This window comes from Vipera ursinii (assembly GCF_947247035.1).
Source record: "Vipera ursinii genome assembly, chromosome: 11".
Lineage (NCBI taxonomy): Eukaryota > Metazoa > Chordata > Lepidosauria > Squamata > Viperidae > Vipera > Vipera ursinii.
Window position 1 is genome coordinate 16355836 of NC_139524.1, and position 15748 is coordinate 16371583.

Genomic DNA, 15748 nt, shown 5'->3' on the forward strand with positions numbered 1-15748 from the left:
GACCATCCAGCAGACACTTTGGGACACAAAGTTTTGGAGGAAGTCCACACACAGGTCTGCAGCCTCAAGGTACATCTACCGTCCCATAACTGCATCTCACCTCCAACATGCTCAGATGATAAACACGCTTGCATGCCCCATAAGTGGCATGGCAATGCAAGACCAAAGGGGTCTAAGACTCTAAGGAGCACATAGTGATGTGTACAGATCTGGAGCTCCCCTCCAGATCTCTACCTATGTGTCCAATGGGGAGGGGTTAGGTTACGGGAAGATTGCAAGGATGATACTCAGATCTTCAATGGTTCAACCGCAGCTTTGCCAGTAAAGTTATGACCCATCTCCTACAGATCTGCATCATTAAAACAGCCACTACAAAAGCCATACCAGGAAGTTTGGCCACAAACTTCCCTTGTTAGCCATTTATGCAGCTCTACTTGCAGCGGGAGTGTCTTGCATTAGTCTGTGCTGCAAGGAGATACGTACGTGGTATGCTTAGTGGTGGCTGCCACTGCCTGCCTGCCCTGGAGACGGATGTCTCTCCTTCCTCATGGCATGAGGATGTCGGGTTCTGAATAAAGTTAGCCGCACCAGCTCTTGAGCTGAGCAGCCGGTTCGGTGGTGCTAAGTAGGCTGGTAACTCACAATATGCCCTTTCTACAAAGACGCCAGCGGTGATGGCCGAGAATATCACCACGCAGATAATGTGGCGCCTGAAGTTCTCAATGAACCTCTTGAACTGCTGGATCTTCTGGTGGACTTTGTTCCTCTCGTACCGCTCCCTCCGTGCCTCTGTGTACAAATGAGGTTCTGGGAAGGCCAATCTGGAATGTGGGAAACCATAACTCAGGAAAACCTTGACAAATTTCGATTGGAAGACCATGAAAGAAAAATCTGCTCGACAACATCCCCTCCCCACAATTCCTCAATATTTCAGTGAGTGAGCCAGCTTCAGGCAAATGGGGACCTACTTTGCTTTTCGTTAGAGCCTCCTGACCTCAAAAGATCCCCCAGAGATACCTTTGCAAGAGAACAAGAGCATTTTTGAGCACATGGAAAACCAACTTGTTTTGTTTTCCTCCCATAAATGCTTTCCTGGTATATGAAGAATGATAGCAGGAATTGGATATGTCTAGTTTAATGAAAAGAAGGACTAGGGGTGACATGATAGCGGCATTCCAAAGAAGAGGGGTTCCACCTATTCCCCAAAGCATCTGAAGACAGAAAAAGAAACGATGGATGGAATCTCAGGAGAGGACCAACCTAGAACTTAGGAGGAATTTCCTGACAGTTAGAGCAATTAGCCAGTCGAATGACCTGCCTCTAGAAGTTGTGGGTGCTCCATCACTGGAGGCTTTTAAGAAGAGACTGGGCAGCCACTTGTCTGGAATGGTATAGTGTCTCCTGCTTCAGCAGGGTGTTGGAGTGGAAGACCTCCAACGTCCCTTCCAACTCTGTTATACGTTGATATTTTTTTTTCACCATAGCAACTTGAGTTGATCTGGAGAAGCCAACCCAGTTGTTCCTACCCTAGTATTCTACACCTCTGGTTCTTAATTTGGGGTGGAGTATCTAGAGGTATTTGAGCCTCCTGAGGCCATCCCTGAAGCCTGTATTTCCACTGCTGTCATGCTGGTGGCATCACTCTTGTGGACTTTGCTGCTACAAAAGACAACAATGATGTTTGGATTTGTTTCAGAGCCTATTCTTGCTATGTTGCCTGGAAACTAACCACATAGTAAACAAATTAACAACAGAACGAGTTGTTCATAAAGTGTACAATGGAAATAATGAAGGTTAAGTCAGACAGATGCTGATAATCGGGATCATTGGTACCCAGTCACTTGATAGTGAAATTAATTAAAAAATCAATAAAACATACATGAGTAAGCTGCAGAGATAACTAGCTAAAGGGTGTTTACGCTTTTATGGAACTGACAATTGTTTGAATTCGGAATGTGTACACTGGAGTTGAATTATGGAGATTAACTAGGCAACACAAAGGAACGTTGGCGCTCTCCAGACTTGTGAGTCTCTTGTAGCTTCTTGCTCATTTTCCTTCTGAAGTAGCTAGTTCTGCTATGGTGATGAATGACTTGCAGCAAGTGAAGGGTGATGACCACAGATCTTCATAAATATGATGAATTACAAGTCCTAGCCACAATTCCTAATGAATATGATTCCTCCTACATAACTGCTCATCTCCTTGTATAGATACTTTTACAGGAACAGAGATGAATTTGCCAGAAGTGGGATTATCTGTGATCTGCCCTTGACTTTCTCAGAAATATCTATGCTAGATTAGCGTATACGTCTTGCATCGGATCCATCATGGCTTCTGCTTTGAAAAAAATGGTGCCATTCCAACCAAAACTCGACACAGATATTATTTCATTTCTATTTTTATGTGCCTAACAAGATCCAATAATTCACTGGAGCTGCCAGCCCATACTCGATACATTTTCACTGCCTTTTATGTTCGGAGAAGGTGGTAGGGTTAAGATGGACAGTTCATCGTTGAAGTTTAGAATGAGTGTCCATTACACATTGCACATACTTACTTTTTCCCCTGCCTTTTCCGTAAGTCGTGTCCTATTCCTTCGCCAGGTAGCCAGTCTGAACCCGGGATCAGAGGAATCTCTCGAGTTAGGAGGGAACTATGAGGGAACAGATCATCAGCTTTTGAAGAGGACCACTCTGTCTACAGTGTTGGAAGCGAGCAAGATGCCTTGAGGGTTTGACCGTACTTTAACTCTGAAATCATCATGAAAAATGCCAGCCAATCCTTTCTTTCAGAAGTTTTGGCTTTAAATTTTCTATGGAGTTGGCTTCCAGTCAACTCCCAGTCTCAAGGGTGGAGCAGAAACGTGACTTTTCTGTCTATGTTTCACTGGAAAAAAACTCCTTTTCATAGGAATGGGGTTTTTTTCCACCAAAACTCTCCCTGTATTATTTTAAAGGTAGGGTCAAGTCCCAATGACACATAATTCATTTTATTCTTGTTGAAGCACCTTGCATTTGGGACTGTGTGTATCCCATTAATAACCTGATTTACTGTAAGCTGTTTTGAATGGTGTCATTTCAAGTTACATCAAGCCATCTAAAGATTATGGCACATATCCACCAATTAGAATATCCAAGCCCAGCCAAGGTATTTTGGCATCTGAGGTACTTCTTCTCTTCTCTGGCAAGAAAAATGCAAAATTTCTAAATCCTGTCTTTGCATGTCACAATCATCTACCTGAACCACCTATTTTTCGAAACCCAATGATGGGGCTAGTTGAAAGCAGAGAGTTCACTAAGTTTAAATGTTATTCTCCAAGAAGAAAAGTAAATACAGAAGGAAAGATGAAGTTATTAAATCTTCCCTTCTGATACTCTATTTCTGTATGTGGAAATAACCGTCATAATACTTCACAAGTGGTTCTTCATGAGGTTTTCCCAATTAGTTGCATGTCAACAAAATGGGAAAGAACTTGGTGGATTTGTTAAAAAAGTTGAAAAACTTTCAAGGTTACCACATAGGAACTTCCAAGCTTCTTTAATGCTTAAACTTCTGGTTGAACTCCTAAAAGTATTTTAAACTTGTTTTACGCTTAGGTTTCTACTAAAGCCATCTTCCCATGCTCTGCTTAGTACAGTTCAGCTTGTGATCTATTTTTTTGCAAGCAGGTCAATATAAAAGTCTTAAAACGAATGTCTAATTTGGCCCGCATGGTTTTCTATATTCATTAGTACATATTGATCCCCACTGCATGAATATTTATTTCCTCTTCATTACTGGTTACTTCATGATCACAAGGATTGGGCAGAGTGTGGGAAGTGTAAACAGGGCATAAATCTTTGCAAAGAAACTGTGATTTGTGGTGGGGGCAAACTGGGACCTGGGTCACATCTAAAATCCACACAGGCAACCTGCGTGGAAAGCACGCGTGAGAAGGTGAGTAACTGGGAGATGACGTACTTGTTATCTCGATCCTTGTTAATGAAGGACACACGACTGATTTCATTTTGTTTGAGTCTTTCTGGAACTCCTGGGAGGAGGAGAGAAAACAAAGTTCTATCGATGACCACCAAGGACCTAGTAGACTTAGAGGAGGGGTCTCCAACCATGGCAACTTTAAGACTTGTGGACTTCAACTCCCAGAATTCTGAGAGTGGAGTCCACAAGTCTTAAAGTTGCCAAAGTTAAGGACCCCTGAGTTAGAGAACGGACAAGAAAGATACTATTGACTTTGCGAACATTTTGTTGGTTTCTTTCCTGTAGTGTCAGGTCCAAAACCAAGTATAATGCATGGAGATTCTTCCAAGCTGAGTCCACACCTAAAGACAGAATCTTGCCAGTCTGAAGACTCTCCTATCTGCCTCTACGATATACTCTAGGCGGGACTAATAGGAAGGAGCCATCTCCACCCTCTTTCTTTCACACATGATATCTGGGCCGAGTTGCCTCTTATTTACCTGGAATGCACCCCTCCCTCCTGAGGATCCACTTCCTCATTCCATTCCATCATACATAATGATCCATGAGAGAAAGAGAGAGAAAGAGGCACAATATAATAAGAACGAGACCATCTACTTCTGGAGATCCTGAGCTGTTATTGCTGATGTTTGCTGCCCAAAGTATGGCTTCCTTGCTCCTACCCAACTGGAAGGATTCGTGCGAGCTGTCTCTTTTGGTTTCTGCTGACCTTTAATGCACAGCTGAGTGCACTGGAGTGCATTGTCATGATCCCGCAACATGTAGTGAAAATCTTCCCAGGTGAGCTCTTCCTTATCCTGGAATCCTGATTCCTTGAACAAGGATTCGATAACCTGCTCAGTCTGATCCCGTGAGAGGCAGTTGTTAGAGATCTCGATGAAGGATCTAGAGGAAGAGATAAGAGGAAGTAAGCCTTGCTGAGATAAGACAACTGATGGGGTAACTGAAGAGTCTACGGCACGCTGGCTGGGGAATTCTAGGAGTTGAAGTCCATAACTCGTAAAGCGGCCAAGTTTGAGGACCTCTGGTCTATGGCAAGGTCTTCCTTGAATTGAAGAAGCATGGTTGATAGCACACAAATTTTACTCATGACTCAGATGAACGTACAAATACTATGGGATGGGTGGAAGCACTGGCTGCAATAAGATCAGTCCTATTCTGCAAATCTAGGGGATGATTTTCCATGTAGCTTCGCCTCCTCCAAAATGCTGGGCTGTGGGTTGTGAGATTGTGTTTTATGGCTGGTGGCAATGTCCCCCAAGATGTATGCAGACTGAATTTCAGGTGAGGAACCTGACCCCAATGCACCATTCTAGCAAACAGAAATTCCAGCATCTCTCCACCAAGAATCTGTCAGAATAACAAAAGCAACACCCCATGTCCAAACCAGGAGAACATACCTCAGCATCCGAAAGAATTCGTCCTTTGAAAGGAAGCCGTTTCCATCAATATCGTACATGGCAAACATCAGCTTGGACTTCTCCTGGGGGGATCCTGGTTGAGAGAGGAAGAGAGGACCATGCCTCGTCAGCATAACTCAGCCCCCCCTCCCCCCAATATTTGGAAAGATCCTCGAAGCCCATTTCTTGTTCTTGTTAGGACAATCAGAATGGAAGGAAAGAGCGTTGAGATGATCAGTGTGGTGAGGAAAGGTGGGGGATAAGATACAACATTGTTGTAGCAACTCAAAAGTCCATGGATTGTGCTGATGGATATCCATAAAATCTCATTACCCTGAAGCTTGTCCTGTTGGCTGAAAAGCTAACACATTCTTCACATTTCCTATGGCTCAGGATTAAGACTCTACTACAGGACCCTGCCATAATAGTGGCATCTACCTTCAGTCCTTGTTCTAGGTTCTCAGGAAGATGGCAAAGTATCCTGCCCCCTTTCACTAACCCCATTCATTTGTTTCTGGAACTGAAAGGAAAGACCTCTACTGTCTTCCATCCTCTTCATCATCAGTGGATGGATAAACTGACAGAATATCAACCTACACAATTCAGTTGGGTATCAAATATTAGGGCTGCCTTCACACAACATGGCTGACATGGTTATCAAATGAATCAATCTCAAGTTGCACGAGACACTGAAGCATAAAAAAATAAAATAAACAGTCATTCAAAATAAAACAGAAATCCCATGTAACACAGGCTAAGCTTAACTGATCATAAAAATGCGGCTGTAAATTAAGCTGATTTAGTAAAGTGTATACTATTATTATTATTATTATTAATAATTTAATTTGTATACCGCCCTTCTCCCGAAGGACTCAGGGCGGTGAACAGGGCAATACATAAAAACAAGATACAAAAATTAAAAATTATTAAAAAGTGATTAAAAAACAGTGCCCGTAATAAATTAATACAAATTAAAAGTTAAGATCCATTTATAAAATCAACTATGAACACATACAGCTTGGGGCCAGATTGTTGAGATCTTGACTGTGGTTAGCTCCATCCCACCCCTTACAGTTGAGTAATCTCAAGTCTCACCTTTCATAAAAACCACCAAGATGTCCAGGAATTCCCGAAAGGAGAGATACCCATTGCCATCTTTGTCGGCAAGAGAGAACATGGAGTCCACGAATACGGATTGGGGTTTGAGACCCAACGCATCCGCAAACTCAGCGCGGCTCAGTTCACACTTTAAGGCTTCCTTGGCTTTTTGAGATGTTTCCAAACTGAGTTCTCCAGCGTTTAATCTGTCAATGTGTAGAACCTGAACGAGTAAGGCCACTGATCACGTTCCCACCAGGAAGGAAGTCCACTCACTTTTTATCAGAAAGACAAGACACTCTAAACAAAACTAGGATATTTCTTGCACTGGCTGTCCTACCATGCAACTAGGATATAACATTAAATTACCAGAGCAGGATTGGTCGAGATGTCACTCATTCTAACTGGTAATAAAATCATTGTTGGACAACATTAGGTAGTTGACTTTATTTCTTGTTCAACAACATACGTATGCAATGTTCCAATAGATGAGAAATCAATAATATGCCATGTTTTCCAACGAATAAGAGAAAAAACAACTGTTTCAGATGGTACAAATTAAATAGGGGAAGAGGAAGAGGAAGAGGAAGGGGAAGAGGGAGGAGGGGGAGGAGGAGGAGGAGGAGGAGCAGGAGGAGGAGGAGGAGGAAGAAGAAGAAGAAGAAGAAGAAGAAGAAGAAGAAGAAGAAATTGAAGAAGAAGAAGAAGAAATTGAAGAAGAAGAAGAAATTGAAGAAGAAGAAGAAATTGAAGAAGAAGAAGAGGAGGAAGAAGAAGAAATTGAAGAAGAAGAAGAAGAAGAGGAGGAGGAGGAGGAGGAAGAAGAAGAAGAAGAGGAGGAGGAGGAGGAGGAGGAGGAGGTGAAGGAGAAGGAGAAGGATCAGCTTCCCCATTTACCTGAGCGAATGAATGCCGGAAAAAAATTTCCAGGATTTCTTTTCTCTGCTCTTTGGTTACTGCCTTTTTCAGCAGCTGCTGTTCACTCATCATGGACACTTGGAGAGACAATTCATTTTTCTCCAAGTAGGTTTTCAGATGTCCGAGGAAGTCCCTGCATTCTGCTTCTACCTTAAACAGCAACACCTAAGAACAACAGTGAGATAAGAGGCATTCAGAGCTGAGGAAGAGAATCTTCAGACAATTAGAGATGTTCTCTCCTACATCACCCAAGACTCCAGCACCTAAAAGGCAACCTTGTTCTATTCTTCTCTTTCATATTTTAATCTTTAAGACATCGCTTAAGCTATTCAGAATAGTTTAGATTTTTGTGATTTCACTAATGACTTAGCTATTTACAACGGGGTCTCCTCCATGGTGACATGGACCATGGATAGCTTTTCCAGGCTTATTCCTATTGCCGTTAAATAGCTGGCCTAAAATTATGGGTTTTATGGAAATAATCCTGGATGCTATTTTTAGTTTTCCTAAGGTTCCTGGGGGTTGAGAAGTTGTGGAAGACAGGAAGGCAAGATGGGAACCTTTCCAGCATATAAACCAGAACATAAATAGTTGGCCGTCATCCTTATTGCTACATACCAGGTCATATTCTTTAGGAATCTTCAGAAGTATAGTCCTGCTGCCTCTGTTGTGGGACATGATGGTCTCCACTTTCTGCTGGCTTCTCAGGGTTATGCTGCGAACCACAGCCAGCTTGCCATCAAGCACTTTGATCACTTTGTCTTCGTTCAGTTGGATATAGACAAGTGAACTCTTTGTCTTGAAGCCATGCCATTCAAGCGCTGGGGAAAGAAGACTCTGTATTAGCCTTGCATTTTCTAACAATCAAAGTCTCCTTCCCCAGTGAATCTTCTATCGTCTTTAAAGATACCTAGGTTGTTAAAGTCAATGCCTCTATTTATACCAATATAACCAGGTTTTCATAACTTTTTTCCATCACTCTCCCATCTCCTGGAATGTAAACCCAATAATATAACCCCAGTGAATAGATCACAAGAATGTGCAGTTGTTTTTGATTAGCAATCAAGATAAAAATTCTCCAGGAACTGGACATATGATTCGTACTGTGTTTGAACGGAATCTTTGAGTAGCGGACACTCTGGGAGAATTGCTTCTCACCTTGGGTTCCCTCAGCAGATACATCTGGATGAGCGGTGGGATTTTGCCTCTTCTGTAACTTACGGAAAGATCTCCTCCGGAAAAAAGCAACAATCCAGGCAATGAAGAGGCTCACTGCAAGACAAAAACATAAGAAAAGCACTGGCTGATGTTGCAACAGCTGGAGTCATTCACAGATGCCAGTCTTGAGCATTGAGGATTGTTAGGAACCAGGAAATTCTTCCTCTTGGCTCACGACATTGATAACTTCATGCTACTTTTCTCCAAGTTGGTATCCTTCAAAGCTATTGAGATAACCAATCACAGACTTCTCCACCTCTTTGGATAGGGGTGGAGAACCTTGGATCTTTTATGACTTGTGGACTTCAACTCCCAGAATTCCTGAGCCAGCATGGCTGGCTCAGGAATTCTGGGAGTTGAAGTCCGCAAGTCATAAAAGAGCCAAGGTTCCCCACCCCTGTTTTTGGACAATGGTCCTGCTACCTGCATATTCTACGACACTCTCAGTCACCTCTGGTGCCAAAGCCTCCTCCTGGTCAGCTTAAAAGGCAGGGGGCATAGTGGAACCCAAAGGGGCTAAAATTAAGGACTGGCCAAAGTTTTCAGGTCCATACACATTGCTTCTCGTTCTCTCAGTCTTTCCTTTCTTCAGAGACAGCATTTAAGGTTCTCAGGGCCAAATATCACTTAACAAATGTCTCACTCAGCAAACCGAAATGTCGGGATCCAATGTGATCGTTAAGTTGAGGACTACCTATACTTATACCGATGCTTGATTCCAGTGTTCAACATTCTCACTCCCGGGACATGTCAATGGTTGAACCTCTTCGTTGGAACCTAAAGGAAAACTTCAAATCTGGACTGAAACCAACCTAAAGGCAGGCAACACAAGGCAGCGATGAGGATTCCAAAACCTGCAGCGCTTCCTTTGAAGTAATCTATGATGGTCATCTGTTTGCAGGAAGGGAGGCTCTGCAAGTTCAACTGCCTGGGCTGGGGGCATGGATCACCTGTGGGAGGAGAATGCAATGAGACAGGGAGCTTCATTCAATTTAATTCCTTTTGTTCCTCCCTCCAGCCAAGTTTCTTAAGACTCTCTAGATAAGATAACCTTTATTGTCACTTTTTTTAACTGTGGGCACACCGACACACATTAAAAATGAAAATGTGTTGCTTGCTCTCAAAAAGCGTACACATACGCAATACACATTTTAAAATGCAATATACAACACGTGTATAAACCTATGCCCTCACATATAAGTAACATATAAATATTAATCACTGTCCATTTTGAACACATAACAGAAAGAGGAAGCTTGCGAGTTCACAGGGTTGACACTGAATGGAACAAAACTGTGACTGGATCTGGATGTTCTGCTTTGGAGACCACAAAGACTTCTCCCAGAAGGTAGCAAGGAAAACAAGTCATGGAGAGGATGTGTCGTGTCCCAGGCAATCCTGCGGACCCTGCTCAAACAACGCTTATATGTCACGTCCTGGACAGAAGGAAGTGAACTGCCAATAATCTTTTCTGCCGTCCTCACCACTCTCTGTACAGCCTTCCTATCGGAAGCAGTAATGCTTCCAAACCAGACTGTGATGCCATATGACAGGATGCTCTCGATCATCTCTCTATAGAAAGTGGTAATGACAGGGGTGCTGTGATTCCTCACCAGCCAGTGCATCCGGCAGCTGAATCTGAGGAATCAGATGAGGAGGAGGGGCCTGGAGTGACATTAGAGTCAGAGGAAGGCTCTGAGGAGGCTTACAGTTGGATGAGGAGCCTGGCCCCTCTACTTGCACTCAGGCTGAGACACAGCTGTGCTGGGAGCCTGAGTTTGACTGTGATGAAGAACAGTTGGGACAAATCCAGGATGCACGAAAGCACAGGCAAGAGAAGCGAGTAGGACAGAGGAATGCAATGGGGTGGCTCCAAAGGCAAAGGAGAAGGCATTACGAAGCCACGGCTTGATTGAATTATAAAAGGGAAGGTGTGGGAGGTGCTGGTTGCCAAAGGCACCTGTTTGTGTTGAGGATGGAGTTTCTGTGGACTGTGTTTGTTTGCCTTGGACATTGACTCAGGTTTATGAGAATAAAAGGGGTTGTTTTTTTCTTGTGGTTCCTGCCTGTTTCTTGGAAGAGGAGTTTCTCCTTGTGAGCATAACAAGGACTCATGTAGGCTGGGAGAGAACAAGGGGAAAGAAGATGTACTTTTCTCATGCGACACAGAAAATATATCTATACAGGTACAGTGATCCTTGCTTAATAACTGGTTGCTTAGCGGCCATTCAAAATTACAATGGATGGGCTTCCGACCTGTTTTCAAAGTTCTAATGGCCACTGCCCTCCCTTAGTCATGTGATTGCATTTTAGGCGCCTAGCAACAAGCTCGTATTTATGGCCTTGGCTACCTCCTGTGGCCATAGCACATTGATTTCCTGGGGTTTTTACTGGTTTCTGGCATTTAGGTCCATTTTCCTAAGGAAAATGCCCATTGGGGAAAATGGACTCATTTAACGACCAGAGCATCCACTTAATGATCACCTCAATAAAGGTTGTGAAATTGGGAGCAGTCACAGGGTAACTTGCTTAATATGAACATCATGAGTTACGACTAGTTCTGGGCTGAGTTACGGTTGTAAGTCAAGAACTACCTGTAGTTTTCTACTCGGCTGTGGTTTGAAGCCAGACCCACCTCTTGTAACAATGGTTTGGTTTGGTTTCCCTGTCCATCAGGGTAAAATCATAATTGGCCCAGAGCACCATCCAAAAGCTATGATGCTCACTTGAGCATAGGTGAATGTATTGCTTTTCTCTCCCCGTCTCTGTACCAGGCAGATGGGTGAGCTCTTATGTCAGGTGGATTAACAAGGGTTGGACTTGAGGATGGTATGTTGTAACTCTGGAAATTTTGCCATGCTGTAATAACAAACTGAAGGGACGCGGTGGCTCAGTGGGTTAGGACGCTGAACTTGTCGATTGGAAGGTCGGCAGTTTGGCGGGTCGAATCCCGAGTGCCGCGTAGCAGAGTGAGCGCCTGTTACTCGTCCCAGCTTCTGCCAACCTAGCAGTTCGAAAGCACATAAAAATGCAAGTAGACAAATAGGGAGCACTATGGTGGGAAGGTAACAGTGTTCTGTGCACCTTTGGCATCTAGTCATGCCGGCCACATGACCACGGAGACGTCCTTGGACAAGCGCTGGCTCTTCGGCTTTGAAACGGAGATGAGCACCGCCCCCTAGAGTCGGAAACGACTAGCACGCATGTGCGGGGGAACCTTTACCTTTACCTTTAATAACAAACTGAGGAGATTTGGGCATTCAACACCAGACCTAATAAAACTGTTCTTGAACCAAGAGGAATGTTTTACAAATGTTCACATGTCAAACTTGCAAGGCAGGACAGGACTGTTGTTGAACCGGGTGCTACACAAAACTTAAGTTGTCCATATGTTCTATCCAAACCAGTGACGGTCACTGGCGTCAAAATAGCAGGTGCAAGCAGGTAATGAACACCCCACTTCTCTTTAAGGTGCATTGCAGAGAGGTAAAAGGGGAGGGATGTCAATCACCTGCATTTTCTTGCCATTCTGGAACCAGGACTATTGCTACAGATGTGACGTGAGCCTTTTCTACACAAAGGCTGCATTCAAAAGATGAGTTGCCAGTATTGAAAAAAATGAATGGAGAAGAGTACACTGTGAAGTTCTGTCTGATGAAAAACAACATTCTTATTTATGTCTAATCCTAAATTATTGTCCAAAACTCTTAGCTTCATTCCCTCCACCCCATCCCTACTTTAGATAATGAATCCAGAATTTTCTATGTGTACTGCGGGTACTCAATGTTTGAGATGCAGCTTGTCTTCTTTCTCTTTGTTGAAAGACTTCTAATATTTCTAAGTAAAGGTAAAGGTTCCCCCACACATGCGTGCTAGTCGTTTCTGACTCTAGGGGCCAGTGCTCATCTCCGTTTCAAAGCCGAAGAGCCAGCGCGTCTCCGTGGTCATGTGGCCGGCATGACTAGACGCCAAAGGCGCACGGAACGCTATTACCTTCCCACCGTAGTGGTCTCTATTTTTCTACTTGCATTTTTACGTGCTTTCGAACTGCTAGGTTGGCAGAAGCTGGGACAAGTAACAGGCGCTCACTCTGCTACACGGCACTCGGGATTCGACCCGCCAAACTGCCGACCTTCTGATTGACAAGCTCAGCGTCCTAACCTATATTTCTAGTACGAGTAAAAAAATAATGGATTTGTTCGTAGGCATGCACAGCAGTGGTAGCAACAGGGGAGGGGGAAGACCAAAACGCAATTATGATTTATAATAGAAACTCTGTTCCTTGGATACTGGTGTACAATATTGCAAAGTAAGTATGAAAAGACAGAACTTCATCATGACACCATTTTGATCAGGGATAGATATGGAGACCAGTGAAGAGGTTTACTACCAAACATTGCCTTGACTTGGTCTCGTCCCTTGCATCTCCAAAGAACGTAAGCCATTACCCACTTTTATTCCAGATGAAGACGTTTCTTTGGATATTTTCTGTGTACATGACAGCAGCAAGGACATCATGGAGGGTCGTGTTCTTAACGGCCACAATCTCTTCAGAAGTGAATAGCCTACAAAAGGCATGAAGAAGACTCAGTGGGATCTTCTGTGCGTTAAGCATAAACACAATTGTAAGGCTGTGCTTAGCATGCCAGCTTAGAACATGGAGGCTGAAGTTCAAATCCTCATTCAAACGTGAAATATTTTGAGTGGGTTTGGGATCAGTCACCATTTTTCAGCCCAAACTGTCTTTTCGAGGCATTGTGAGAATCAAAAGAAGAGAAGGAGGACCACACTCTCACCATACGTCCCCAGAGAAAAGAAAGGAAGGAAAGAAACGCAAGCCTTAAATCAAAAGGTTGTTTGGATAGGAAGTCTTACCCATTCTTGGGGTTTTCAAACCAGAATCGGTCTCCATCTCGTAGGCGAACAAACTGGTCCTCAATGATGGCTCGGAAAAGGGCCTCATCCTCTTCCAGCATCCCTCCAAGAAGAAGCTCCAGGATATCAAGCCTGTCCCCATACAGGTCTGCGGTTAATTCAAGGATCTAGAGGAGCAAACAGACCATTTGGTTTCAGGATGAACGAGTGGAGGGCGTACTTGAATAGTTAAAAGAAGTGGGGGGAAAGCATTGTCCCCTTTTTGCTTGGTACCAGGTACAAAACAGGAAGAGGCCCTTGTGGCCAGAATAAAATCAGTACGGTTGCATAAATGGGCTTTTCAAGAGGGAATAGGAGCCGTGGTGACACAGTGGTTAAAGTGTGGTATTGCAGGCAAACTCTGCCTACAGCCTGGAGTCCGAGCCTGACCAGCTCAAGGTTGATTCATCCTTCCATCCTTCTAAGGTTGGTTAAAATGAAGAGCCAGATTATTGGGGCAATATGCAAATAATGTGGACAGCGTAACACCCAGAGAGTAATGCAAAATGCTCTAGGGTGGTATATACATCTAAATGCTATTGCTAATTAGTAGATTCCAGAGCTTTGATCTGGTTCAGATTATCTCCACTGTTTTTGCCCCCCATTATCTCCAATAGAAGACAGAGAAGACGACCGAGCTTCATTAGCTTGTATTTCCTACCTACTGGGAATTTTAAGGAACATAAATTAGAGTTGAGAACTTTTTTCTACCGAAGTCTATATCCGTTGGAAGAGTTCACCTGTTATAAATGCACGTGGCAGGGGTCAAAATAGGATGAGCCTAAGTTTAAGCTGGTGAGGGACTGAAAAAGGATCGAGATGTATGTGGTGAAGCCTTTGAACTATGGTGCTGGAGAAGACTCCTGCGAGTTCCTTGGACTGCAAGGCGATCAAACTGGTCAGTCCTAGAGGAGATCAACCCTGACTGCTCTTTAGAAGGCCAGATCCTGAAGCTAAAACTCAAATACTTTGGCCACCTAATGAGAAGGAAGGACTCACTGGAGAAGAGCCTAATGCTGGGAAAGATTGAGGGCAATAGAAGGGGACGACAGAGAATGAGGTGGCTGGATGGAGTCACTGAAGCAGTAGGCGTGAGCTTAAATGGACTCCAGAAGATGGTAGAGGACAGGAAGGCCTGGAGGAACATTGTCCATAGGGTCATGATGGGTCGGACACGACTTCGCAACTAACAACAACAACGTATGTGGTGTTAGATCAAAGTTTTGCATATGTCCATTGTGGGGTCCTTGGTGCTCTCTGAGCTTGGTGGTTTTCTTCCAGACATTTCATTACCCAACTAGGTAATATCATCACTGCTATGATATTAGCTAGTTGGGTAATCAAATGTCCTGAACAAAACCACCAAGCTCAGAGAGCATCAAGGACCCCACAGTTCAACCCTGGGCTTCAGATATGCACTTCTATTATCACATATCCATTGTGTAGCACAATCTTCCCACAATTGGTTTAATGCTCAATATGCATGGAGTGGCGGATGGTACACAGAGCTTAGACTAAAGTCAAGCATTGTTCTCGCATGTAGAGAAAAGCCTGTCCTTCTACATCTGTTTAAGCTTTAAGGGGAAGTCATGGTAGGCCTGCCATCAATGGACAGGATGCCGCTTTTCTGTCTGCCTTCCATCCCGCCTCATGTCCATCTTAGCTCCTGTGAGACGGTACCGTTTGGTTCGTCTGCTTAATATCTGCCCATTTCTTCGCAGGCTGAAGTCCAAAGAACTCTCTGGCTTTATTATAGGTAGATAGCCCAAGATCTCTTCCTCGCTGGATCCAACTCGCCACGAAATCCATTCGAGAGTACTTCACCGTCCCGTACCAGTAATCTTAAGAAGAACAAGACAGAACATCCATAGTGGGGCAAAAGGGAAGAATGTCCACATGAAGAACAAAGGAATCCTAACAAAGAAAAGCCAACCAATTAACTGAAAGCCCCCCCCCCAAAATAGGAAGCAAAGAAAGTTCACCCCCAATTTTTGAGGCTACAGTACTTTTTCCCCGCCCTCAGCTCTGCCAAAGGAATGAAACCTCCTGCAATCTTGGGGGAGCCATCAAAAGGGAGAACCAATAAATGGATGGAAAGATATACCTCGGAGATCTTCCACCACCGTGTTGCCTTCCTTCTTGGTAATTTGAGAAGTCATTCCCAGAAGAAGATCATCGACATCTTCAGCTGTCTGGATGTTAGGATTCTGACCAAGACAAA

General features: G+C 43.8%; 1 protein-coding gene across 1 annotated transcript in view; it reads right to left on the reverse strand.

Moving 5' to 3' along the window:
- DUOX2 (dual oxidase 2) overlaps nucleotides 1–15748 on the reverse strand; it is a gene marked incomplete at both ends in the record, with an annotated part of 31296 nt that overhangs the window by 7862 nt on the left and 7686 nt on the right. The window contains 14 exons of the mRNA XM_083371744.1: nucleotides 643–821; nucleotides 2559–2654; nucleotides 3962–4031; nucleotides 4689–4864; nucleotides 5380–5473; nucleotides 6475–6700; nucleotides 7375–7560; nucleotides 8014–8216; nucleotides 8554–8667; nucleotides 9426–9563; nucleotides 13066–13178; nucleotides 13489–13655; nucleotides 15208–15368; nucleotides 15632–15734. Of these exons, the coding sequence (XP_083227870.1) occupies nucleotides 643–821; nucleotides 2559–2654; nucleotides 3962–4031; nucleotides 4689–4864; nucleotides 5380–5473; nucleotides 6475–6700; nucleotides 7375–7560; nucleotides 8014–8216; nucleotides 8554–8667; nucleotides 9426–9563; nucleotides 13066–13178; nucleotides 13489–13655; nucleotides 15208–15368; nucleotides 15632–15734 (2026 nt within the window). The remainder of the gene's footprint in view (nucleotides 1–642; nucleotides 822–2558; nucleotides 2655–3961; nucleotides 4032–4688; nucleotides 4865–5379; nucleotides 5474–6474; nucleotides 6701–7374; nucleotides 7561–8013; nucleotides 8217–8553; nucleotides 8668–9425; nucleotides 9564–13065; nucleotides 13179–13488; nucleotides 13656–15207; nucleotides 15369–15631; nucleotides 15735–15748) is intronic.